The sequence below is a fragment of the Sorex araneus genome, chromosome 1 (genome assembly GCF_027595985.1).
Source record: "Sorex araneus isolate mSorAra2 chromosome 1, mSorAra2.pri, whole genome shotgun sequence".
Lineage (NCBI taxonomy): Eukaryota > Metazoa > Chordata > Mammalia > Eulipotyphla > Soricidae > Sorex > Sorex araneus.
This window is the reverse complement of record NC_073302.1, coordinates 358,812,496-358,838,177: the sequence shown is the minus strand read 5'-3', so window position 1 is coordinate 358,838,177 and position 25,682 is coordinate 358,812,496. Positions and strand designations below refer to the sequence as shown.

Here is a 25,682-nt window from a genome sequence, read left to right as displayed (position 1 = left end):
GCCCAGCTAGCCCGGAAACCCAGCTACCGCCTCCTCCGGCCGCGCTAGCGAGAACGCCAGGGCAGCTGGTCCCACAGGACGGCACTAGTCCGTCAGTGGACCAGAATGAGAAGAGAAGATAAAAAGGGTGGGAAGGTATGACGGCAGCGGCCCGCGCGCGCCTCACGGGGCGGGGCTTCCGGCCTGGGCGGGGCTTCCGGCCGGTGGGGCGGGGCTTCCGGCCGGTGGGGCTCGCGGACCGCGGAAGCGAGTGCGGCGGCAGCGGATGCGGCGTTGATCATGGCTGTGAACCTGAGCCGAAACGGGGCGGCCCTGCAGGAGGCCTACGTGCGGGTGGTCACCGAGAAGTCCCCGACCGACTGGTGGGCTCCGAGGCGGAGCGGGGGCGGGACTCCGGCTCCGGGCGGCGGTGCTGTGGGTAGGACGTACGGGCCCGCAGCCCACCTCAGCAGCTGCGCCGAGCTGCTCTGACCGCGCCTCGCCGCCGCCCGGCGCTTCCGGGGTCGGGCTCCGGGGGGCGGCCGCGCGTCGGGGGCGCTGCCGCGGCCCTGCGGCGAGCTCCGGCCTTGCCTAGGGAAAGAGGCCCTGCCTGTGGGTGCCCAGGCACTCAGCCACACGCTGACGGATGTCAGCAGAGGGTCTGTCGATCCCTCCGTCTGCACAGACTCCCGACTTCCCTCTCTCCCCTCCCGGAAACGCCCCTTTAAGCGGGAAGGGGCGCCCCGTTTGCCCCCGGGGCTACCTAGGCAGGCGGCTCTGCCTACCTGGAATGGCTGTCGGGGGCGCCGCCCCACGGTGGCCCACAGCCACGGCCACGCAAAGCCATCTCACTGGAACTCAGTGTCTTGGCCCTTGTCCAGTTCTGCCTAGTTTGGGTTCTTTCATTTTATTATTTGGTGCAGTGAAGCCCTCTCCCCTTCTTCCTCCGCTAGGTATGTATTCGTTCTGTCTAATCAGAGACTGGGCTCAGGGTGAACTCCGGCATCCCAGTGCCAGAGCAGGCTTTTCTCTGTGTTTGCTGCCTTTTCCCAGGCCTTTTTACCAAAGCTGCTACTCCGCTGTTCTCTGGGGAGAATGCCACCTTCGTTCCTCTCAGTTAGGACCCGCTCATCTCTCTAGCACCTTATTCACTCTTAGGCTGTTCTATTCTTTTGTTTGATGGTTATCAGGGGCTACTCCCAGCTCTGTTCGTGGGACCCTACAGTGTTATGATGAACTTGGGCCTCCTGCATACAGAGCACTTGCTTAGTGAGCTGGTCTTACTGTGTTGCTTTTCAGTTGCCTCTGGTAGCTGCCTCTGATTTTTAGCCATTAAGTATTTCAGTAGGTACTGTGTGGCAGTTGTACTTACTAGCTGAAAAATGGAATTTATAACATGTTAATTCCCTGCTTTTAACTGCAGCCGCTTCCCATTGTACCATTAAATATAGCCTAGCAACCCTTGCCACTGTGTCCTCTTGCTCTCTTGTTTACCAGACACCAGCGGCACCAGTTTACCATCAGCTAACCTTTCTCTTCCTCAAACCTGGCAGCTAGTTCCTCAGTTACTTGAGAATCCTCGCTACTTCCTCTGTCAGGAGCATTATACTTTGTCCCAGAAAGTAACTGACCTTTACTTCTCAAGACTAAGGGCTCCTTCTTTAAGAGGCCATTATTGACTCCTAACTCCCTGAATGTATATAGTCACATATTTAAATCACCTTATTTGACTTCCTCTGGACATGTTACCAGAAACCCTTCTGGGTTTTTTCCTTCTCCACAGTGGGGTAGGTCTTATCTCTGGTGTAGGATTGTTAGACTTGTCAGTCCTCAGATGTTAGACTTTGATTGAATGTGGAAATGAGCCTCTGAAAGGGAAACCTTCCAGAGGATAACTTAGACTGTTACTCAGGTTGGTTGGGAATTTTAGTAGGATAGGTGGCCAGCTCAGAGTTTGGACTCCGTAGAAGTGCTTGGTGGAGTGATTGACCATTTCTGTGGCATGCTGCTTGTCTAGTGTCCCCAACATCTGTAGCCAGGGCTCTGTAAATGTCAAAATAGTAGACTTTTTTCCTCCAGGAGGGAAGGACAGGACCCTGATCACCATAATCTGAATAGCCACCATCTCTAAACACCCTCCCTCTCATGCCAGTTTCACCTAGTTTCATTTTCAGCATCTTTCTCCTTTGATACTCTTTTCCCAGAAACAGTAATCCTTTATTGGTGGCCTGTCCTCCATATCAACCAGATCTGCTGGTCCCAGGTATTTGCATTTTTAGTTAGTGATGTTACTAAGATCTTGGATAAGCTATGTCTCAATCAGATTTTACCTGTCTTGCCAGTATTAGCAGGCATATGCTCTGGAAGAGGGATAAAAGTCACACTAGACAAGGTTTTGCCTTAGACTTGCTGTTTGACTTGCTGTGTAGTGGATCTGTGCTTTCCTCCCTCTGTTGCCTGTAGCAGAGCTTCTGAAGAGTTGGGGCAATAGGTGGATTCCACACAGATGACAGGGAAGTCGCCTCTTAAGACTATTTTACAGACTTTGTTCTGGTCAGAGAAACTTTCGTGATCCTTATTTAATAAAATTCGGCATATTTCTCCAGCACCTCTGGGATGTTTGATCTGCATGAGCCTTGGGCAGCCTTGTAGGTGTGTCACTTCTTCTTTCTGTATTTTGGGTTTAGGTATCCTTTGCTTTTCAGATTCACATACTTGTCTTCTATGTATGTTTGTGTGTTGAAAGTTTCCATAAAGCTTTATAGTTCACTTTTTCTCAGAGATACATTCCCTGTCTTTGTTGATTTGTTCCTCATACGTCCCTGTGGTAAGTTAGATCAGTTTTGCCCCAGTTTTATCCTGTAAAGGATTTTGGGACATTTCATTGTGGGGTCCATGTTGGTAGTCAGTGCCCCTATCATAGTGTTGTGCTTTGCTCTTTGGGGTCCAGCGTAAAGCCTTGGTGGGTACAGTGAGGGCAGTAGAACCTAAGACTGGTTCTGTAGCCATTTGTATGTGTGTGTGTTTTCCAGGGCTCTCTTTACCTATGAAGGCAACAGCAATGACATTCGTGTGGCTGGCACTGGGGGTAAGTATAACCAAATATGCAATGGTTTGGGGTACATCAGAAGGTAGGAGATGGGGGGAGGGGAGGAACATCAAGGGCCTGCATATGGTACAACTCCAGTGACACCTTCACTGTCTTAAGAGGAGACCCACCCACATTGATGGTATTGGGGAAATATTTGGTTCCCTCTTCAGCACATGATCAGACATAGTCAAGATGGAGGAATTCAGCCATGCAGTGGAGGTGGGTGGAAGGAATTCTTAGGGTAACCTTTGGGTTTTAGATTCTTATATGTGAAAATTCTCGTGTTTTCTTCATATCCTGGGTTGTAGTTGGGAGTAGCTACAACCTCCCAATAGGGTAGAGGCTCCCATTGCCTGGCTCACACTTCATTCCTGGCCTTGAGCCGCAGCTGAGGATAACAGATTTATGAAGCTGGATACTTCGTAGTTACACAGATGATTGGATTTTCTCTTGGTGAGCTAAGTTTGTTTGGGAGATGTAGCATCAGTGTACACTGTCAACTGAGACAGGAGGATCTGAAATAGTACTGATAAAATATGGGATGACAGTATGTTTCTTCAGGAAGACCTGGTGTTTGACCAACCCTGGGTTGACTGAACCAGGCGTAATTGATTCCCTTACTCCTCCTTATGCCCAAAGTTCACTCAAGCTAGACACAGTTTAATGGTTTAGTGACATTATTCCCTGCCATTATTCCCAGCTATACTTACAGGGCTGTGCTGTGTGGCCTAGACTAGGGATTTAGGACTGCCCCAGATTCTGTGGGACCAAAAGCTGAAACATCTGATCCTCTTCCTCACAACCTGGAAAGGTGTGAAGGCTCCAATGAGAACTTCAAACTGTTACACATGGTAGACTTCAGACTGTCAGTGGAGAAAGCATTAGGGTATTACTTTATTAATCTTCTCAGAGTTTACAAGAAAAGCAAATGTTCAACTGGAACAGTCTTGCCTGTGTAGAACTGTGGGTGGCTCCAGAGTTCTAAGTAGACATTTAGATGACTCACAGGAGGTATTCCTAGGATCCTTTATGGAATTTTTTGTGTCTGTGATGGTATCACAGAAACCTTCTTTTTTAGAATGGTACCTGGTTTATAGTAGTAAGGATGTTTTTATTTCCAGAATTATGCATTGATTTTAGACTAGTATGGATTAAAGAAAAACTGTTCACCTGAGGTATTGGTGCAAATGCATATTGGGCTCCTGCTCAGGGCTTATAAATCTACTCAGTGGGGATGGGCCCAAGATGCTAATTCTGTTGCAGGTAGGAATGAGAACCCTGGTGTAGACACAGTTCAAGGTTCCTTTCTTGGACTAGCTGCTAAAGTGGGCAGGGGGTGTTGGGCCACCTTTGATCCTCCTTGTGACTGCTGCAGAAGGGGGCTTGGAGGAGATGGTGGAGGAGCTCAATAGCGGGAAGGTGATGTACGCCTTCTGCAGGGTGAAGGACCCCAACTCTGGCCTGCCTAAGTTCGTGCTTATCAACTGGGTATGTATAACTTGAGGAATCTGAGTTTTCCTCTGAGTATGATCCAGAACTCCCTTTGTTCCCTTCCCTCCCTCTCACCCCTTTTGTGGAGGACTTAGACTGGTGAAGGAACAGTACTTGTGGCCCAGAGAATACTTAGCTAGTACAGAATTTACTCTCCAAGCTCAGAATTACATGTAAAGTGGAATGCAAACACAAGATACCCTTTTCACTTTTTCTACGGGGTAGATTATCCTGAGGGGGCAGAGGCCATAGAAAAGAGCAGGGCTGGGCCCTAACAGAGTTCTCAGTGGGGGCCAGGGAAATCTGAGACAGCTCTTCTGTAGTGAGAGCTGCCCTGCCTCAGAGAACCTTGCTGAGCTTGGAAGCAAGGGACTTACTTCTTAGCTTTGGTTGCAGTTTCCTCTTTTAGGAAAACTGTCAAGTTCTCTGGGAGGAAGTGGTTTTGTGGGGATGCCTGGGTCATGCTGGGGAATTGGATGGTGGTTCATGCTGTGTGTGTTATGTTGCAGACTGGCGAAGGTGTGAATGACGTGCGGAAGGGAGCATGTGCTAACCATGTCAGCACTATAGCCAACTTTTTGAAGGTAAGGGCGACCCTAGTCTTGTCTGCTCCATAAAGGATCTCACAGAATTTACCCTGTCCCAAGGTTTCTTTTTTGTTTGTTTGTTTTGGTCACACCCGACTATGTTTATGGGTCACTCCTGGCTCTGCACTCAGGAATTACTCTTGACAGTGCTCAGCGGACTATATAGGATGCCAGGAATTGAATCTGGGTTGGCCACATGTGAGGCGAATGCCCTACCCGCTGTACCATCACTTTGGCCTCAGTCCCAAGCTTCCTGAGTGTGAATGATTGGAAATTACAGCTGAGTTCCAAGTTAAGTCCTGAATTCTGTTGCTCAGTCTAGATTTGGGCGTAACCAGAACTGTTGTATTCTGGTTCAGCAAGTTTGTGAGAGGTCAGGATCCAGATAGAGCCACGTACAAGCTGCTCTCCGTGGGGAAGAAGAAAAAAGGATTGTGTCCATTTTTGACTGTAAGGAACCCTGAGTCCCGTTTATTAGTATTAGAAACATTTTTGGTTTTGTTTTGGGGCCATACCAGTGGTGCTGGGAGGAGCTATGATCAGCTCCATTCTTTTGGGATCAAAAAATCCCAAAAGTGCAGGGATCAAACCCAGGGCTCCCAGGTGTAAAACATATACTTTACCCTTTTGCTCTCTTTCTGCCTGGACACTACAAAGTGTTGTCACAAGTTGGTGGGTGGGGAAAGTTGCTTGTTCTCACATTGTGCGTGTTCACTTTGATGCATTCCTTTTCATTCTATTTTGGAACATATCCATAATGGTCATCATATAATGGAAACTTGCTTAGTTTCAAAAGCATTTTATCAAGAGCATTTGTTCACGTGTCTAATAATTTTTTGTTAATGTTGTTACTGGCAAGTAAACTTGGGCCTTTCGTTTCCAGTTCTGCCACCATTTCTTCAGATATGCCTCAGTTTTTCCTTGGAGCTGAAAGAGAAGACCTCATGTTTATTGGATGTTTAATAGGGAAATCATGGGTTTTATTTCTTAGGAAGATATTGGGGGTTCACTTATTGTACAAAATGTATTTTCAGATGCTATTGAGGTTAATTTTGAGGGGGAAAGGGTGGCACACTGGCTGTTGCTCAGGGCTTCCTGGCTTTGTGCTCAGGGATCACTCTTGGCTCTGCCCGGGGGACCATGTTGGGAGCCAGGGAGTGAATATGGTAGACCGTGTGTAAGGTAAGTGCCCTGCTTGCTGTAGTATTTCTCTGATCCCCCTTAGATAATTTTTATTGATAGAACCATTTATTTCCCTTGTGGTGCCAGGGATGGAACCCAGGTCTTCACATATAAAACACAAGTACTCTACCACTGAGTTATATACCCAACCTCAGACAGATGCCTTTTAATGGCTTTTGAAATGCCTTAGCTATTGACTGAATTATAGTAGGGGAGGTACAGCATTCCAGAGCTAGCCACAGAGAGCACTGTAGAGCTCCAGGGCCTTGCACATGAACTGGGGCAAGTATAGGGATTTTCCTTAGGATGGCCTGTCTAAGCTGTTTAGAGCTTGCCTCAGTTCCTCACCCAAGAGCTGGGCAGCAGTGTTTAGTCGTGTGCAGACTTGTTGCAGCCTGGGATTGCAATGCCTTCCATTAACAGTTGCTCCTGCTTTAGGGTGCCCATGTGACCATTAATGCAAGGGCTGAGGAGGATGTGGAACCCGAGTGCATCATGCAGAAGGTGGCCAGGGCCTCGGGTGCCAACTACACTTTCCACAGGGAGAGCAGCCGCTTCCAAGACACAGGCCCCCAGGCCCCTGTGGTGAGTACTACATGGACCCGGGGATGGTGGGTGGGATTGTGTAGTTCACAGCATCAAGACTGGGAACATGCCCTCTGTGTGTCAGTCCCCAAGGTCTAGGCTGGCTCTTCACCTATCTGGTTTTCATTTCCTCGGCCATGTCAAGGAAAATTTGGCCCAGGGCCTGACAGCATTGACTGTGTCTTGTTGAGGCAGGTGCCTTGTGAGTGTGAGGTGTGGCCCTTGTTCAAGGCCACGGAGTGGCTACTTGTTCAACTGTGGAACCGCCTAATCCAGACTCTTCAAAAGGATATGTCCTGTATGGTACCTGAGGAAGCAGTCATTTAGTTCCCTCTTAGCTGTGCCCTGTTTAGCCGTGGTCCCAAGTAGGGAGCCCTGTCCTCTGGTGTATATCTGCAGTCTGTCAAGATGCCATGGGCACTGCCATGGTAGCCAGCTCTGTGGTTGTCCAGCCTCCTGAGTGAAACTCAGTTTCCTCTGGACTGCTGGCTTGACTGCCCTGGCTTTGTACAGATGTACCTGATGAGTTTGAGACCCCTTCATTGTTGTCTGCAGGTGTGTCACTGTTGTCTGCAGATGTGTATTCCCCCTTTGCAGTGTCTCAGGCTTTTCAAAGCATTGGTGTCAGTCTTAAGAATTAGAGGTCACATAAACAAATGGGATGACACCAAACAAAGAAGCTTCTACACTTCAAAAGAAACAGTGAGCAAAATAAAGAAAGAGCCCACAGAATGGGAAAGAATATTTACCCAATACCCATCTGATAAGGGATTAATATCTAGGAATACAAGACACTAGTAGAATTGTATACGAAAAAAATCTCCAACCCCATCAAAAAATGGGGAGAAGAAATGAACAGAAGTTTCCTCAAAAAAGAAATACAAATGCCAAAAGGCACATGAAAAAATGCTCCACATCGCTAGTCATCAGGGAGATGCAAATCAAAACAACAATGAGATAACATCTCACACCACAAAGACTGGCACACATTCAAAAGAACAAAAGCAACCAGTGCTGGTGTGGATGTGGGGAAAAAGGCACATTCCTTCACTGTTGGTGGGAATGACAACTGGTCCAGCCTTTCTGGAAAATAATATGGTCAGTCCTTCAAAAACTAGAAATTGAGCTTCCATGTGACCTCGCAATACCACTTCTGGGAATATATCCCGAGGATGCAAAAGAGCACAGTAGAAATGACATCTGTACCTAAATATTCATTGCAGCACTGTTCACAATAGCCAAAATCTGGAAACAACCCGAGTGCCCTAAAACAGATGACTGGTTAAAGAAACTTTGGTACATCTACAGAATGGAATATTATGCGGCTGTTGGAAGAGATGAAATCATGATATTTGCTTACAAATGAATAAACATGGAGAGTATCATGCTAAGTGGAATGAGTCAGAAAGAGAGGGACAGACATAGAGGGACTGCACTCATTTGTGGAGTATAAAATAACATCACATGAGGCTGACACCCAAGGACAGTAGATACAAGGGCCAGGAGGATTGCCCCATAGCTGGAAGACTGCTTCATGAGCAGAGGGGAGAAAGCAGATAGAAAAGAGAAGGGATCACTAAGAAAATGATGGCTAGAGGAACCAGTTGGGATGGGAGATGCGTGCTGAAAGTAGATAATGGACCAAACATGATGACCTCTCAGTGTCTGTGTTGCAAGCTATAATGCCCAAAAGTAGAGAGAGAGTATGGGGAATATTGTCTGCCGTACAGGCAGGGGGTAGGTGGGAAAGGGGGGGTATACCCAGGATATTGGTGGTGGGGAATGTGCACTGGTGGAGGGATGGGTGTTTGATCATTTTAAGATTGTAACCCAAACATGAAAGCTTGTAACTATCTTACAGTGACTCAATAACATTTTTAAAAATTTAAAAAAATAAAATAAAAAGAGAGGTCAGAGACTCTTGGTTCTGTCAGGTATTGCCTGTGTTCCCCTTGCCCACTTTATAATTCTATAGTGAATTCTCTCTCACTACAGGGCTCTGTGTACCAGAAAACGAATGCTGTGTCTGAAATCAAAAGGGTTGGCAAGGACAGCTTTTGGGCCAAGGCCGAGGTGAGTGCAGCCATCGCCATGATGGAGTGAGTAATTCACAGTTTACCTTAATATGTGCTGGGTGTGCAATGAATATTTCACTTGCCCTATTTCAGTATTTATCACAGTAAGTTTATGGAACAATTGTCTTAACAGCCATTTACAGATGACAAATAGAGATCTAGAAAAGTCCAATAACATGGCTGGCATCTGTCTCAAGCCACTGAAACCATTTGGCCTATAGAATACTTGTCTCCCTGAGTGTCTGGGTGGAGTAAAAGAACACTGTCCCCTTCCCAGTTAGTGTAGTGTTTGGCTCTTGGCAGAAGGAAGAGGAGAACCGGAGACTGGAGGAGAAGCAGCGCCTGGAGGAGGAGCGGCAGCGCCTGGAGGAAGAGTGGCGGGAGCGGGAACTACGGGAGGCAGCGCTCCGGGAACAGCAGTATGAGGGGCAGGGCTGGAAGGCTGCTTCCCAGAGGTGAGCCTCAGTGTCCTTACTCTACCCTTCCCAGGACTATCAGGCATGTGGGGTCTTGAATGGACTGGGCTCCGATTTTTCTCTGCTCCTGCTACCTCTTTCCCCCAAGTAGGAATTGTGACCAGCAGGAAGTGATCTCCAGCAACAGAGAGAACCAGGTGAGATCTGAATGCTCCCATCCAGAGGACACTCGGGAATAGGTGGGAGTCCTGATAGCTAAGGGCTAAACCTGGAGGGCACTACTGGCTTTTTGCTGCAACCATGGGGACTGTGTATTACATAAGCCTGAGATGCTTTTGCCATGGCCCAGTGGGCTTAAGACGAGGTTACTGTGAGGTTTCTGCTAGGGCATGTGAGAACCTGGAGCACCGAATATATCATGGAGGGGAGGACAAGAGCAGATACCCTGGGTGTCTCTCAGCCTATCTCTGGAAGAGGCCTAGTGTTTAGCTTCTGATATCCCACATAGCTGTTAGGAGCCAGGCAGACCAATAGCTCCTGGGCTCTTGCTCATTGCTGGGTCAATTTGTGCCCTCCCAGGAGCCTCTTTGTGAGCAGCCAGTACATCCACGGGAGATTTTCAAGCAGAAGGAGCGGGCTATTTCCTCATCTACTTCCAGTTCCCAGCCAGGTAAGACATTCCTTTAGGCCTAGCTGTGAGATAGGGGCAGGGTCTTAGTCTTACTTAGGACAGAGCTCCTCAGACTAGTAATGGTATGTGAGAGAGCAAGACCAGCCCATGTTCTTGAAGGCTACTTCTTGGGAACCTTGCACCCAAATACCCCTTTCAGTCCTTGACTTTGTTCTGTTGAAACTTGGAAAGGAGGGTTGAGTGTGACTCCACATTGATGACTTGGCCCTGAGAATGCTTGGCACTAAATACACGTGGGTCTCTGGCTTGCTTCAGTCATCCCTCTGGCCCCCAGAGAATGTCAATGCTGCACAGTCTGCTGGCTGCACGGCCAGCCAGCTCACTGATGTTTCGGATGACCTATGTTTAGAGCATATCCAGCTTGTGTTTCTCATGCTGTTCACTACCTGTGTAGTGGACACTAACCCAAGGTAGGTTTGTCCTCTGCACAGAACAGGGCATAGAAAAGGCAGATTGTCCTTCTAAGCCCTTGCCAATTACCTGATGCCCTCTGTGTGTTCTTTCCATTGGTTTGCAGGCAAGCTGAGGAGCCCCTTCCTTCAGAAGCAGCTCGCCGAGCCAGAGATCCCCCTCAGTAGAGAGCCAGCTCCTGCTACCTTAAGGCTCAGGGCAGGCAAGCACTTGATAGCCCTGTTGGGGGACTGTTTGAAGATGAAGATACCCTCTCCCCCCCCAGGGTAAGAGCAGATTGTTCTCTCTTGTAGATCCCTATGAAGAGTCAATGCCGAGCTCTGCTCAGAGTCAAGTGCAGGCAGAGGAGGAGGTCACATATGAGGAACCGCCAGAGCAGGAGGCATTCTACGAGGAGCCCCCAATGGTAGGTTCCCTGCAGGGGGGGCGGGACTAAAGAGTTCTTTATTCCTCAGAGCAACTTAGCCACCAGTGTGGGTGGTGCATTATCTTGTTTACTTTGGAGAGCAGCTATGTTCTCTTAAGTTGTTTTGTGAGTGCCACTGGGAAAGGCATGCTGGGTGGGGGAGCACTGCAGGAGTAGGGTGTAGCCTTTGTCCTCTCTGTGCTGCACCCTTCTTCCCAAGTTCGACCTGAACCCCAATAATGGATGGCCTAGTCAAAGATACCTGGGACCCAATACTTCTCTTTCTTATCCATAAATAGCTGCAGCAGCAGGATGCTGGTTCTGCGCATGCTGACCACTACCTGGGGCTGAGTGGAAAAGGACTGTGTGCTCGCGCCCTCTATGACTACCAGGCAGGTATGTGCTGTGTCCTGGCCCCTTCACATCAGAGACTCCAGAATCAGGAGGGGTCGGTCTGGAACTCCTTTGGGGGAGCCCCTGAGGAGTTGAAAGGGAAGATAAATGGATGAGCCAGAGAGTGGGGTGTGAACTCCTCTGAAGGGCAGATGCGCTGCATGGCCCAGACCACTTCCATGAGCTCCAGACAGCTACTTAGTATCTGCTCTAGTGAATTCCAGTTTCTGGCTTTGTTCTGGACCCTAGTTATGTGACCAAAAGGTGTACCAGAACTGGCTAGCAGGCCCACAGGCCACCCTGGACAGAAGCATTGGTGAGCAGGCTCGCCTGCAGTTCCCCTGTACTTGAGCCTTCTACTGCAATGCTAGACCCAGAGTGAGGCCCTGTAGGAAGGTTTCCTAGGGGATTGAACACTTACACAGAACGTTGAGGGCTTGTGTCTAGGTCCCCTCAGCCGTCAACACAGCATTTGGACTCTCCTTGCAGCCGACGAGACAGAGATCTCCTTTGACCCTGAGAACCTCATCACTGGCATCGAGGTGATTGATGAAGGCTGGTGGCGTGGCTATGGGCCAGATGGCCACTTTGGCATGTTTCCTGCAAACTATGTGGAGCTCATTGAATGAGGGCCCTTCACTGCTGCTCAAGGCTGAGGTCCGCCTTCCCTTCCTCACCCAAGAGTGCTTTCCTTATGGCTGGAAAATGCAGTTTCAGAGATATGGATGGCATTTTTCCATGAGTGGGACTCCGGATCAAGATAGACCTTGGGACTTTTAACTGGCATGGACTCTTATCTCAAATGCAGCAATAACCCGGTGATTTTCAAACATGCTTCCAGCTGCTTAGACCCCTGCAGATCTGCCTTTTGATGATTTCTATATAAGGATAATGGCTGTGCTGTTGTGAGATCTGGCAGAGGTCTCTGTCATAGCCCTGCGTTTGCCTTTTTTCCTTTTACCTCTTGGTTTCTAAGGGTTATAACTGCAGACACTTAGTGATCTTGGAAACAGTAAACTTAGAAGTTGATGACAGTTTTGCAGCAGTAGATTATCTCTCCTGCTGTTTCTCTATTCTGTGTTCCACTGCCTAGGCAGTGGAGACAGAGATGACCAAACCCCCCACTTAAATGTGAAGGAAGGTAAAAACATCAATAGACATAACTGGTTTTTCATGTGGTTCACTTTCTGCTCCGCCTGATGTGCGCCTGTTTATTGAGTCAAGTTCTGGAAAAATAACCAGCATGAACTTGGACTGCTTTCCTGGCCCTTCTGTCTACCATCTGTGACTTTCTTCACACACCCCCCCGGCTCTGAGCACCCTCATTGTAGCTTGAATGCCCTTGCGTGGAAACACTTCCTGGTGTGTGGTGTGCATGTGCGTGAGTGCGCCCACGGAGCCATTTGGAAGAGGCTTGTTAAGATGTGACTAAATGTTAAGATGTGACTAAAGTTCAGCCTCCTTCATTTCAGTTCTCTGGAAGGGGTTGAGGCCACCTGGCTGCATTGGAGAATCTCCACTCACGTGTGACTGTTGGTACAGTTATATGTGAGTGTGACACATACCTGTTTGTTACAGTGTGTGAGGTGCTAGGTATATGCATCTTAGGGTAGAGGCTGCACTAATCCAGAAGCCCAGTTATTTCCTCCATGTCTGGTGAGATGTGGCCTGTCTTGACTACCCCTTTATTATTTATTATTTATTTATTAATTTTTGCTCTTTGGGTCACACCCGGCAATGCACAGGGGTTACTCCTGGCTCATGCACTCAGGAATTATTCCTGGCGGTGCTCAGGGGACCGTATGGGATGCTGGGAATCGAACTGGGATCGGCCGTGTACAAGGCAAATGCCCTCCCCACTGTGCTATCACTCCAGCACCTTGTCTACCCCTTTTAGCTTCACACCTTATATCTGGTGTGATAGACTGGCCCACCCCTGCTATAGAGACATCATAAATTTGGTGTTTTGGACTTTGATGTCAGTTCTTGACTTTGCTGCTCCCTGGACAAGGAGATTCTCAGAGATTGAAGCAAAAGGCACTTGGACCCTCCAGAGTAGAAGAAACTGGCTAGAAACAGTATCTCAGTTTTGGTCTTTACTAGCCACAAGAAGTTAAACTGGCAGATTAACTGCCCCTTGTTTCTCACATCTAATAGGGCTGGGTCAATATTCTGCCCCCCCCTGCACCCCCCTCCTCCCCCCTCGACAGTTTTGATGGGAGCCTGGGCTCCAGAAGTTGAGGGAGTCCTGAACCAGCACGGGTGGGTACATGCTGCCCCTATGTCAACCATGCTCACCCATACTGATTCCAAAGCAGTGGGAGGAGGGCTCTTTATTTCCCAAACTCACTCATCACTTGGCCTTGCCCTGGGCAGCAACGGCCTCCATGGCCTTCTTCACAGTTTCCTCATCACCTAGGAATCGCATAGGCTTGGTGGGCTTCAGTGTATTGTCTAGCTCATACACGATGGGGATCCCCGTGGGTAGGTTCAGCTCCATGATGGCATTGTCTGACATTCCTAGACCGGAAGAACAAGATCTTAGTCCCTCCTAGGTGTTTACCAGGCAGCTGTCTACTGTGTTCAACAAACTCTCTGCCCCGCTCCCCCACTCCCCAAGGCCTTAGCTGACTGACCATGTAACAAATCTTTCTCCTTTCTCAGAGCCAATTGATGCAGCCCAAATCTGCCCCCTTTTTCAGAGCCTGTTGACAATGCAGCAAACCTCCTGCCTTTTGTTTAAGGCAACAGAAGAGAATGTGGTTAGAGCAGCTAAGGAGAAATGAATCTGAGCAGCCGACAGAAAAAGCCAGTGACAAACAGGAGCTTCTTTGCCCCTGACTGACCTGGAGAAAGACCACCGGTTTCTTTGGCCCAATGGCCAAAGCAGCAGATATTTAGGTACTGTAGTTGTAGTTTTAGCCATCCTGAGTAGAATAGGGATGGATACCCTTGAGAAGCAAGAGAGTAGGAACTGCTTTTGTGTGAGGTAGATAAGGCAGCTCCACCAGATGGAAAGGGTGTACTCTATTTGAAAGGGAAATTCAACTCTCCTGGCCTCTAGCCCCTGCCTGGAATAGCAGCTCAACCTTTGGTATTTATAAAACTGTCCTCACAGTACTTAGGAACACATTATCTCTGCTTTGGACAGGCCCTGGAGGGGTCTCTGATCTGCTGGGCTCAGCCCTTCATACAGGCCATCAGAGTAGATGTGGTATCCTAGGGAGCAGACAGACAAGGCCTTGAGGTCTGTGTTCTGGCAAGCTGCCCACTGAGCCCTCAGGAATAGGCTTGGGCCCACTACTGACCTTCCTTCCATGACTCCAGTATGCTAGAAGGCCAATTTACTCGCCCCATTAGCACTGTTTGAGAGATAGTTGAGGCACGGTGAGTAAAGTGTCTCATGTTGTCTGGGCTAGGAAGCCCGGCAGCATTACCTTATTCTGACCCTGGACAAGATCATGTGCGGCCCTTCCCCATCTCACTGGTGTGTGTCTGAGAAGCCGGACCAGCTTTGGGTCCTAGGTGAGTGTTGGCTGACATTGTCTTCTATATCCTTGAGAGGAACTAATTTTTCTGCGTTCTCAGAACATAGACATTAAACATTCTGCGAAGCTGTGTTTGTTCACCAACTTTCAGTGCAGCCTGAACCCCCATCCCGTGCTGGGTGCTAAGCCACTCCACTCGCACACTTCAAGTAAGCAATTAGCGACTGACCGGTTGAAGGGCATATCTTCCCCTGCCCGATGGAGGGTAGGCCTCACCTTCCAGGTGTTTGACGATGCCTCGGAGACTGTTTCCATGTGCAGCAATGAGCACTCTCTTGCCAGCCTTGATCTGGGGGGCAATCTCCTCATTCCAAAAAGGCAGGGCTCTGGCGATGGTATCCTTGAGGCTCTCGCAAGTGGGCAGCTCTCCTGGCTTCAGGCCTGCATACCGGCGCTCCTGGAAGCACCCACACTACTGTTTCCCCCAGATCACTCATCCCCTACCCAGCTCCCGCTGTGAGGGCCCACCCATAGGCCTTCATCTGGGGCCCCTCCCAAAGCCCACCTTACTGATGGAGCCGTAGTAGGGGTGCTTCTCATCCATGGGGGGTGGTGGGATGTCAAAAGAGCGCCTCCAGATCTTCACTTGTTCCTCCCCATGCTTTGCAGCTGTCTCTGCCTTGTTGAGGCCAGTGAGACCGCCATAGTGGCGCTCATTAAGACGCCAGGTGCGGACTACAGGCAGCCACATCTGATCTGTCCCGTCCAGGATGGTCCAAAGGGTACGAATGGCCCGCTTCAGCACCGAGGTGTAGCAGATGTCAAACTCCATTTTGGCATCCTTAATGGCCATGGCCCCTCTCTTAGCTTCTTCTGTTCCCTTCTCACTCAGTTCTGCATCAAACCAGCCACAAAAGCGGTTTTCTTGGTTCCAGGTGCTCTCCCCATGCCGAACTAGTACAAGACGGTGGGTTGACATGTTGGTGGCAGTGAGGTGGGGCTCCCACAGGGACAGCTGCCTTTTCAGGGCTTCTGACTCTTATAACAGTCTGTCCCCAGCCCCCACACGACCAACTGCCAATCAGCATTCTAGCCCTGACAGACAGGCAGCAGGTGGGGGAGGGCAGGTCAGGAGATGGACTTAAAATAGCACCAGCCACTAGTCTCCACTTTCTCAGAGTGCAGGCTAGTGGGGGCAGGGACAGATAGGATTGCTGAATCTGAAGGGCAGAAACAACCTCAGCATAAACCAAGAGATGGGAGCTAGAGAGACCTGCTGAGGCCCATTGCTCTGTCATCCCCTCCCTGTTCCCAGGGGACTGCACTCTGGCAGAGACATAAAACAAACCCAACCCTGTTCTAGTCCTTAAGAAAAGAAACTGGCCAATTCAGTGTGTGTGTGTGTGTGTGTGTGTGTGTGTGTGTGTGTGTGTGTGTGTGTGTGTGTGTGTCCATGTCCGTGTGTGTCCATGTATGTCTGCAGTGTTTGTGTCTTTTGTTTTTGTCTTTTATGTGTACATGTGTAGTGTGCATACCTATATGTGTACCTGTGTATGTGTATAACCTGTTTGTGTGCATGTGTGTGGCAGTGTACTTCTATGTTGTGTCTGTTGCATGCAGTGTATGTGGCACAAGTGAGTTTCCAAGAGATTCTCCCAGTGGCTTTGTTCTCAGGATAGGAGGACTACTATTATCAGGGATCTTCCTCAAGGATCCAGACTCCCATCCCAAGCTCTCTCTGGCATTGCAATAGAACGGACTTTCTAGCTAAAGTCCAGGCTGACTAATCTCAGAGGTACGGAGGATGGAAAAGCTATAGTTAGAAATTGGGGAGTCTGTTCGGGGGCTGTAGCCATGCAGAAAGAGATCCAGCCTTAGAGGACCTGGGGCTGCACGGGGCAGTTCTGTGGAAAAGCTGGGCCTGAGTGGGGCAGAGCTGGGTTTTCAGGACAGCCAGAGGAGCTGGAGGCCTGCTGTCAGAATCAGAAGGGACAAGAGTTTTGTCTCAAAGGGCAGAGTTTTTCTCTAAATCTGCCACATTTACTCATTCTTTTCTGTCTTCACCCAAGTCTAATTACCCTTCCCATTTGAAAGTGTCTTTATAAAGGGCAAAACATTTTAAGAGTCCTGCTCCCGAGGGCCTCTGGCATCAGAGGTACAGGCTGTTAGATCCAAGCCCGTCTTAACAGCAGGAGTCAAACGGAGACTAAGGTGTGTCCAGGTGTAGGATTTATGCATTTAGATTTTGTGGTAGAGGGTGTAAGAAAACCAACATATGCATCTGTGAGGTTGAGAAGCCAGGTGACAGCTGCACCATTCTAAAAGGGACCTGGATAGTATCTGTGTAAGTGACTGTTCTGGAGAACACACCCTCATGCCACACTTCTCAACATGGGAAAGGTGGCTGGGAACGCAGCATAGCTGACAGTCATGCTTTGAGGTTTTGGATGCATTATTTTCCTCTTTGGGGCACAACTGGTGGTGTTCAAGGATTCCTCCTTGATGGGCTTGTGGAATCATATGTGATGCTGTGAATCGAACTTGGATTGGTCATATGTGAAGCAAGTCCCTTAACCTGCTCTTCCATGTCTCTGGTCCAGACCCTTTAGCCCTTCTGCTCACTTTGGGGAGAGGATTCCTGCTCTGGGCAGAAGCCTACATGTAAAAGGATAATCTAGCAATTCAAGGAGGTATTCTAGTTGACTATTCTAGTTCACTTGACTGTGAGGAAGGAGTTTTGGAGGGGTGGAAGGGAGTGGATAGTAACCTTTTTTGGAAGGTAGGGCTTGGGTTTTGAGAAATCCCCAGAGGTGACAATAGAGTTGAAATTGCAGAATGCAAAAGACTTATGATAAGCCTTAGGAATTTAGCATTTCAAGCAGAAAAATCAACAAAGAACCAGTTCCATGGATGATCAGACAAGTATTTGCTTTGGAGGGACTAGGCCTAGCTTAAGAAGGAACTACTTTTTATTTTATTTTATTTATTTTTTTCCTTTTTGGGTCACACCCGGCAATGCACAGGGGCGTCATTCCTGGCTCATGCACTCAGGAATTACCCCTGGCGGTGTTCAGGGGACCATATGGGATGCTGAGATTCGAACCCGGGTCAGCCGCATGCAAGGCAAACGCCCTACCCGCTGTGCTATCGCCCCAGCCCCTACTTTTTATTTTAAAGCTTCGTGCTGTTGAAGGGAAAAATGATGTGTTGAAACAGGAGTGAAAAGCAAGTGCTCTGATAGATAAACTAATTCTGGTATAGGTAAGAGAGGGGTGAAGGTGCTTGACTTGCAGGTGGTTGACCCCAGTTTAATCTTAGGCACTGTATTTGATTCCTTGAGAAATGCCAGAAGTAATCCCTGAGCACAGAGACATGAATAAGCCCTGAGCACTGCCACATGTCACTGAAACACCACCTCAGATTACTCCTCCCACCCCACCTGCCCAATATAAAGGCTTACTCGCCTGGTGGGCTGGGTGTAGAAGAGGTAGTTGCTGCTGGACTGGGAAGCCACTGAGTGTCACTGCCTATTGGATGGAGGAGCACTGAAGGGAGGAATGGGCTAATGCCTTCCTTTCTAGCCTCCAGGAACCTCAGTGTTTAGGACTAGAGCAAAAACCTACTTTGTGAGTCTTAACTTTCGTTCATTCAGCAATTGTTTATTGGGTATGTCATGAGTGGCAGGGCTATTTAAGAATAAGGGATACCACAGTAGGCAGGCGAGACTCATGGGCCTTTTTCAGTGAAAGGGCACTGCATGGTGAGTGGTGAAGAGAAACAAGCAAGGTGGCTAGAGAGCTGCTGCTTTTATCGGACAGTCCTGGAAAATGAACAGCACCCACCAAGTCTCATGACCACAGCTAGTAACCCTGGAAGAAGCAGGGGGATGACTGGACAATAGAGAAAATAAGTACTAGCTGAGGAAGAGGCAAATACGATCACAGTAAAATAATGAATTTTGCATTTTTTTTCTTCTCTATTGCTCATCATGGACATGAAGCTGGCCCTAGATCTGGAAGTTAACTTAGTGGGACTGAAAGGGCTCTGGAGAACCCACCCAGAAGCATAAATGAAGCCCTTACTTCATTTATGAAGCCCACATTCATAAATGAAGTGGGTGGGAACACCCTCAGATTTTCCCTTCTCATACCATGGGCAGGGTATTCTCTTAGAGTCCCATAGGACTCTTACTCTCTTTGTTCTGTTATTTTCCACTTCATTGACTCTAGTGAATGGTTCTCTTGCTTTCTGTTAAGTCCCTCTGTTGTATTTAACTCAGCTAGGGCATTTTAAAAGATCACTGGTGATGTTGGGAGCTTTTAAAAGGTTTTTTTTTTTTAATCCTTAATAAAATTTTGCTTGTCTGTTGTTTTTCTGATTTTGTTTAATATTGTTGCAACTGTGGATTTAAGCTCTTCGCCAGATTGGCTACTCTTAAGGAATATAAATTTTCCCCAAGATTTGATTTTAATTTTATTCCATCACTTGTGACAAATTCCTTTATTTTATCATTTTAATATTGCATATTTCTTGGTAGGTGCTGAGTTGAGCAATTACCTTGTCTTATTTTGCTATGTAGTCTTTACGTTAAATTTGTAGGCTGATGATATAATTCTGGGATATTTCCCCATGGCTCTATGGTGTCTGTTTTATGTACTTGTTAGTGGGAAATAGCATCACAATTGGTGTGCTTTTGCTCTTGGTTTGAAAAGAATCATGTTACAAGGCTTAGGGCACATGAAGATGACTTATTTCTCCAAGCCCAGAGGGAATACTCAAGGGGAGGAAAACTAGATCTCAACTGGCAGTAACTGAAAATTCCCAGTACAGGAGTGTCTACTCCCCAACCCCCCAAATGAATGACTGAGTTAGAAGGCTAACAATTCTCAGTTTCCAAGTTTGCAAAGTTATGTAATCCCGATGACCCTTTTGATTAGCATAAGTATACATATGTTCTATTCGTACATTCTCAAGATTTAAGCATAAACATACTAAACCTCTTTCAGTAAACTGATCTTTGTTAAGGTGCCAAAATAAATTCAATAGGGAAAGAATAGGCCCTTTAACAAATGGTGTTGAAGTGACTAGATAAACACATGGAAAATGATAAAGTTAAGACCTTCCTCACATTGGATAAAATTTTGAGTAGGTCACAGAGATAGCTCAGAGGGCTAGAGTACACATACACTAGGCTCTGAGTATACACACACTTGTCCCCATCTGCACTGCAGCATGACGTCTGCCTCGTGGGGCTAGAAAGACTTGAGCATCTGTTATGTAGGGCCCTTCCTCATTTTGCTTTCTGTCTGGGCGCACGAGCCCTATCTGATTCTACAGTCTATCTGGATTAGACAGCATGGCTGTCATTTCCCACCCCTAAGCATCCCATTATCTGATTGAATATCTTAAATAGTTGAGGTTTAAGCCACCTAAATTAATTAGTTCACCTGGCATTCCATTCTTCCTTCTACTGTGTCATTTTCTACCTCTCTGCTTGACCCACCTTGACAGCCTGGTGTGGGTCAGGATTGGAAGTCTTCTGTGAGCACCTATACAACACTGATGCTCAAATCTCCAGCCCCACAAGACAGCCATCAAGTTGTGCCTGAAGCCCACTTGTTCTGCATGGCATAGGAACAGATTTCCACCATCCAAGTTCTTGAGGGAGCCATGGGCTTCGGTTGGAGTGAGGGATTGCTCTTTTGTAGCAAAGTCAGTCCTCACCCCGACAGGTATTCCAGGTCCATTGCCTTTCCCTTGCAGAAAAGAATTTCAGGAAGAGCCAAAATTGTGAAGTAAAATAGGTAAGCCCCAAGTACTACCAGGTATAGACTCCCTCCCTTCTCCCCCCACCCCCTGCTCGAAAATCCAAAAACAATAAAATGAAAACTTTCATGAAAAGCATGTCAAATACGCTCAGTATCGCAGAATCAACAGTGAAATTAAAGATAAAAGTTAAGATAATTACTCAAATGGAAGATGAGAAGTGAGAATTAAGAGAAATGAAGACAACTTTTTGACCATATCCATTAGAAAATGCCATTGATTTTAAGGGGAGAAGGCCTGGATTACCCTTGAAACCAAAGACAGGGGAGGAGAAGGAAACACAATGAGTATAGATTGGGGGAGAATAAAATTGATGAGAAGCAAAGAGGGTTAGGGTCTATGTATATCCATAGGTTTAAGGAATGGTAGAGCTAAATATCCAAACCACAGAGTCAACAACCCTGAAATCATGACACCAAACTTAAACTTTAAAAGGTACCTGTTGAGATGGCAGGCTGATGTAGGGGTGAGGCAACCTGGGAACACTGGTGGAAGGAAGATGACCTAGTGGCGAAATGGTGACAGAACATGTATCTTTTTTTTTTTTTTTTTGCCTTTTGGATCACACCCAGCGATGCTCAGGGGTTACTACTACTGGCTCTGCACTTAGGAATTACTCCTGGTGGTGCTCGGGGGACCATATGGGATACTGGGAATCGAACCTGGGTCAGCCGCGTAGCACAGTCCTACCTGCTGTGCTATCGCTTTAGCCCCAGAACATGTAGCTTTGTGGTGCTTTCACAAAATAAAATGAAGGAAAAGATGCAATTATTAAGATAGTGGGAGTACCAGAAGATAGGAAAGTAGTGTAAACAGTTCCTAATCAGTAACAGCTGAGAATTTCAAAAAAACTAATCATCATTCATTCAAGAAGCCAATAGAATACCCAAATTTCTAAATGCTAAAGTGAGACACCTTATTTTTATTTTTATTTATTTAACTATTTGTTTATTTTTTGCTTTTTGGGTCACACCCAGATGCTCAGGGGTTACTCTTGGCTCTACACTCAGGAATTACTCCTGATGGTGCTTAGGGGACCACATGGGATGCTGGGAATCAAACCTGGGTCCGTTGTATGTGAGGCAAATGCCTTACCTGCTGTACTATTGCTCCAGCCCTAAATTAAAAAAAAAAAATTTATTAGTGAATCACCATAAGGTACAGTTACAAGCTTATGAACTTTCATGTTCACATTTCAGTCATACAGTGATCATTTAGCCATCCCTCCACCAGTGCCCATTCTCTTCCACCAATGTTCCCAGTATCCCTCCCACCAACCCACCCCATCCCCCAGCACCCCACCCTGCCTTTGTGGCAGGGCATTACCCTTTGTTCTCTCCTTTTGGGTGTTGTAGTTTGCAGTAGAGGTATTGAGAGTGGCCACCATGCTCAGTCTATAGTCTACTTTTGGCACACATCTTTCAACCCGAATGGGTCCTCCCAGGATCTTCCACTTGGTGTTCCATTCTCTATCTCAGCTGTTTTTTCCCCCAGCATGTGAGGCCAGTTTCCAAGCTGTGGGGCAAACCTCCTGGTCCTTATCTCTACTACTCTTGGGTGTTAGTCTCCCATAATGTTACTTTATATTCCACGGATGAGTGCAGTCTTTTTTATGTCTGTCTCTCTTTTTCTGACTCATTTCACTTAACATGATACTTTCCATATTGATCCACTTATATACAAATTTCATGACTTCATCTTTTCTAATAGCTGCATAGTAATCCATTGTATAGATTTACCAAAGTTTCTTTAACCAGTCATCAATTTTTTTTTTCCCCAGATTTTGGCTATTGTAAATAGTGCTGCAATTAATGTACAAATGCAGATGACATTTCTGCTATACCTTTTTGCCTCTCTAGGATATATTCCCAGGAGTGGTATTGCTGGGTCAAATGGGAGTTCAATTTCTAATTTTTTGAGAATGGTCCATATTGTTTTCCAAAAGGGCTGAACCAGTCAGCATTCCCAGCAGCAGTGAAGGAGAGTCCTTTTCTCCCCACATCCCACATCCGCACCAACATCGGTTGGTTTTGTTCTTTTGGATGTGGGCCAGTCTCTGTGGTGTGAAATGATATTTCATTTTTGTTTTAATCTGCATCTTCCTGATGATTAGTGATGTGGAGCATTTTCTCATGTGTTTTTTAGCCGTTCGGATTTATTGAGAAAGAAATTTTTTTAATTTTATGAAATAGTTCACAATATTTGGTTATATTTAGTAGTCAAAACCAATTTACCACCATTAACATCTTTTCACCACCATATTTCGGATGTTTCCATCCTGAACCCCAACCCCTGTCCCAAAGCAGAACCAAAATAATCTGTCACTGTCACTCTCATCCCATTGCTCATCGATTTGTTCGAGCAGGCACCAGTAACGTGTCTCATTGTGAGACTTATTGTTACTGTTTTTGGCATATTGAATATGCCACAGCTAGCTTGCCAGGGTCTGCTATGCGGGCCCAATACTCTTGGTAGCTTGCTGGGCTCACCGAGAGGGGTGGAGGAATCGAACATGGGTTGGCTGCGTGAAAGGTGAATGCCCTACCATTGTGCTATCGCTCCAGCCCAAAGTAATATATTTTGTATTTTTTGTTATGAAAAACCACTCAAAATGCTAAAAAAAAGTTTCCTTAGAGGAAAGAGTGTGAAGATAGTTGTATTTCACCCAAGGGTCATTAAGCCCTTCTATAAAAAATCACTATCATGTTGTTTAAGGTTGAGCCTTGTGTGCTTTTTTTCTTTTTTCTTTTTTGGATCACCCGGTGATGCACAGGGGTCACTCCTCGCTCTGCACTCAGAAATCACCCGTGGCGGTGCTCAGGGAACCATATGTGATGCTGGGAATCGAACCCGGGTTGGCCGCGTGTATGGCAAACGCCTTACCAGCTGCGCTATTGCTCCAGCCCCAAGCCTTGTGTGCTTTTCTATATATTTCCCTCTAAGATTGGTTGCCTCTTTAAACCCCATCAGATGTGGTGCAGTACTCTTGGAGTATGGGTGGTATGAGGTATGAGGCATTCACGGCCATGAGGTTCAGGAATAGGTTCACTTGTGGGTGAGGCTCAGTCGAGCATGTGGAGAGTGGCCATGAGCACGGCAGCGGTTGAGTTCTGGAGATTTTCAGCTGCTGGGACTGGGTCCTTTGGGGTGGGGTGGAGTCTCACCCTACTCCCTCCAGGGCACCCTGAATGGAACAGCCTTGTGCTGGGTCCAGTGGCCTGAAACCTTATTTTTAAAGTATCAAAATTTAACAATAAAAATACTGTTGAGTGGTTTAATGTAGAATATAAATAAAGCAAACAAACTGACAAGAACTTTAAAACTAACTCAATAAAACTATGATGGATATAATAGGGAAAGGGAAGAGACAGGTGGGAGGAATGAGTAGGGAGTCTTTTGGTGATAGGAGTGATAACAGCTGTACAATTACAGAGGTATGAATATAAAACCGTAAAATTTTATAATGTAAACAAATAATTCAATAAAAAGTATGTAACAATAAATTTTTTTGTGAATGATGAAAATAAAACTCAACAGTAAAGCCCAGTGTTGTGATTCAGTGGTGAAGCTTTCATGCGTGAAGTCATGAGTTTGATCCCTATCACTGCCTTTCAGTGGTCAGTGCAATTATGACAGTGCTGCCATTTTGATACCTTGTGCTACAAGTGTGCGATCTTCAGCATACCACAACTAAATATTTGATACTTGCTGAGTTCTGCAATTGATGTGTGCAAGTAATGGCAACCAAGAATGTGACTCTTGAACATTACAATAAAAGCAACAACAATGGTAATGGGAGAAGGTCGATGACAAAGAAATTAACAATGATTTCTATGGGGAAAATGTAGAATATAAAGTCATCCTGATCAGGTTTTTATTAGATTTCTTAGCAGAAAGTTTAAGACTGGGAATGGAACATAGATGGACAAATGAAATGTTTTCCCACATAAAAGCTAGTGGAGTTTTCTTCTACCAGGTCTGCTTTACCAGGAATGCTGAAAAGATTCTTTCTGCAGGACAAGTAAAATTAATATTAAAACTTGAGTGTGGTAATAAATGGTAATGAATTATAAACAAGAATAAAACAAGACCATGGCATAACATCAAATTATCGGGAACAGGGATAGGCCTAAGGATCTGTTTATTTCTATTTTTTGGGGGGGTCACACCCGTCGATATTCAGGATCTGTTTAAAGATTACCAATAATTACCAGCATAACAATGACTATTACAAACAGAGTATTACAGTACTCATGGTAACCACAAAACAAAAATATGGAGTAGAAACAAAAAAAAAAAAAAAAAAAAAAGGAAATCACCGGGGGAAAATGTCCACATAGAAAAGCAGATAGAAACAGTGGAAAAAGAAAAAATAGAAATAGAAGACAATTTCTCTTTCCTTTTGGGCTTTATAGTTTGCAATACATATACTGAAAGGTTATCATGTATAATTTTTAGTTATGCAAAGAGAGAGGGAGAGAGAGGAGAGAAAGAAGAGAGAGAATGTACCTGCCATAGAAGCAGGCGGGAGAGGTAGTGGTGGAGAGAAAATGGGGAAATTGGTGTGGGAAATGTAATTGGTGAAGGTGAAGGGAAGGATGTTGGAACATTGTATAATGAACTGATTATGAACAACTTTGTAACCTTGCGGGGGTTGGGGGGAAATTGAACTTAAAAAAAATTGGATTTGAACCACAATAAATTTTTTAAGAAAAGAAATAGACAATCTGGAAAAAAAATGGAATGACCTTAATAAACTTTGATCCACTAATAAGTGATGGATTCTTATTTATTTTTTTCTGCTTTTTAAGGTATTGAATCATTGTGAGATACAGTTACAAAGATTTCATGTTTGAGTTTCAGTCATACAATGATCGAACACCCATCCCTCACCAGTGCACATTTTCCACCACCAATGTCCCGTCCCCAGTATCCCCTCCCCCTGCCTCCATGGCAGACAGTCTCCCCCATATTTTCTCTCTACTTTTGGGCATTATGGTTTGCAATACAGATATTGAGAGGCTATCACATTTGGTCCTTTATCTACTTTCGGCATACATC

General features: G+C 46.5%; 2 protein-coding genes across 7 annotated transcripts; one reads left to right on the top strand and one right to left on the bottom strand.

The window, feature by feature from the left end:
* The first annotated feature begins 204 nt into the window (after positions 1 to 204).
* Positions 205 to 12,561, top strand: DBNL (drebrin like). Of its 5 annotated transcripts, none has more exons than XM_055123917.1 (13): positions 205 to 362; positions 3,012 to 3,067; positions 4,446 to 4,558; positions 5,071 to 5,145; positions 6,769 to 6,915; positions 8,911 to 8,988; positions 9,294 to 9,445; positions 9,558 to 9,603; positions 9,986 to 10,076; positions 10,615 to 10,710; positions 10,802 to 10,914; positions 11,214 to 11,310; positions 11,797 to 12,561. In XM_055123917.1, exons 1-13 carry the CDS (start codon positions 280 to 282, stop codon positions 11,934 to 11,936), a joined length of 1,287 nt encoding a protein of 428 aa, XP_054979892.1. In that variant the 5' UTR covers positions 205 to 279; the 3' UTR covers positions 11,937 to 12,561. The 5 variants fall into 5 exon arrangements, with proteins under 5 accessions (XP_054979892.1, XP_004606955.1, XP_054979893.1 ...); XM_004606898.2 differs by having other exon boundaries at positions 9,555 to 9,603; XM_055123918.1 differs by lacking the exon at positions 10,615 to 10,710 and having other exon boundaries at positions 9,555 to 9,603.
* Positions 5,155 to 18,850, bottom strand: PGAM2 (phosphoglycerate mutase 2). Of its 2 annotated transcripts, XM_055123922.1 has the most exons (4): positions 15,361 to 18,850; positions 15,072 to 15,252; positions 13,658 to 13,827; positions 5,155 to 6,075 (listed from the first exon to the last, which is right to left on the bottom strand). In XM_055123922.1, exons 1-3 carry the CDS (start codon positions 15,772 to 15,774, stop codon positions 13,661 to 13,663), a joined length of 762 nt encoding a protein of 253 aa, XP_054979897.1. In that variant the 5' UTR covers positions 15,775 to 18,850; the 3' UTR covers positions 5,155 to 6,075; positions 13,658 to 13,660. The 2 variants fall into 2 exon arrangements, with proteins under 2 accessions (XP_054979897.1, XP_004606954.1); XM_004606897.2 differs by lacking the exon at positions 5,155 to 6,075 and having other exon boundaries at positions 12,894 to 13,827.
* Positions 18,851 to 25,682: the final 6,832 nt, after the last annotated feature.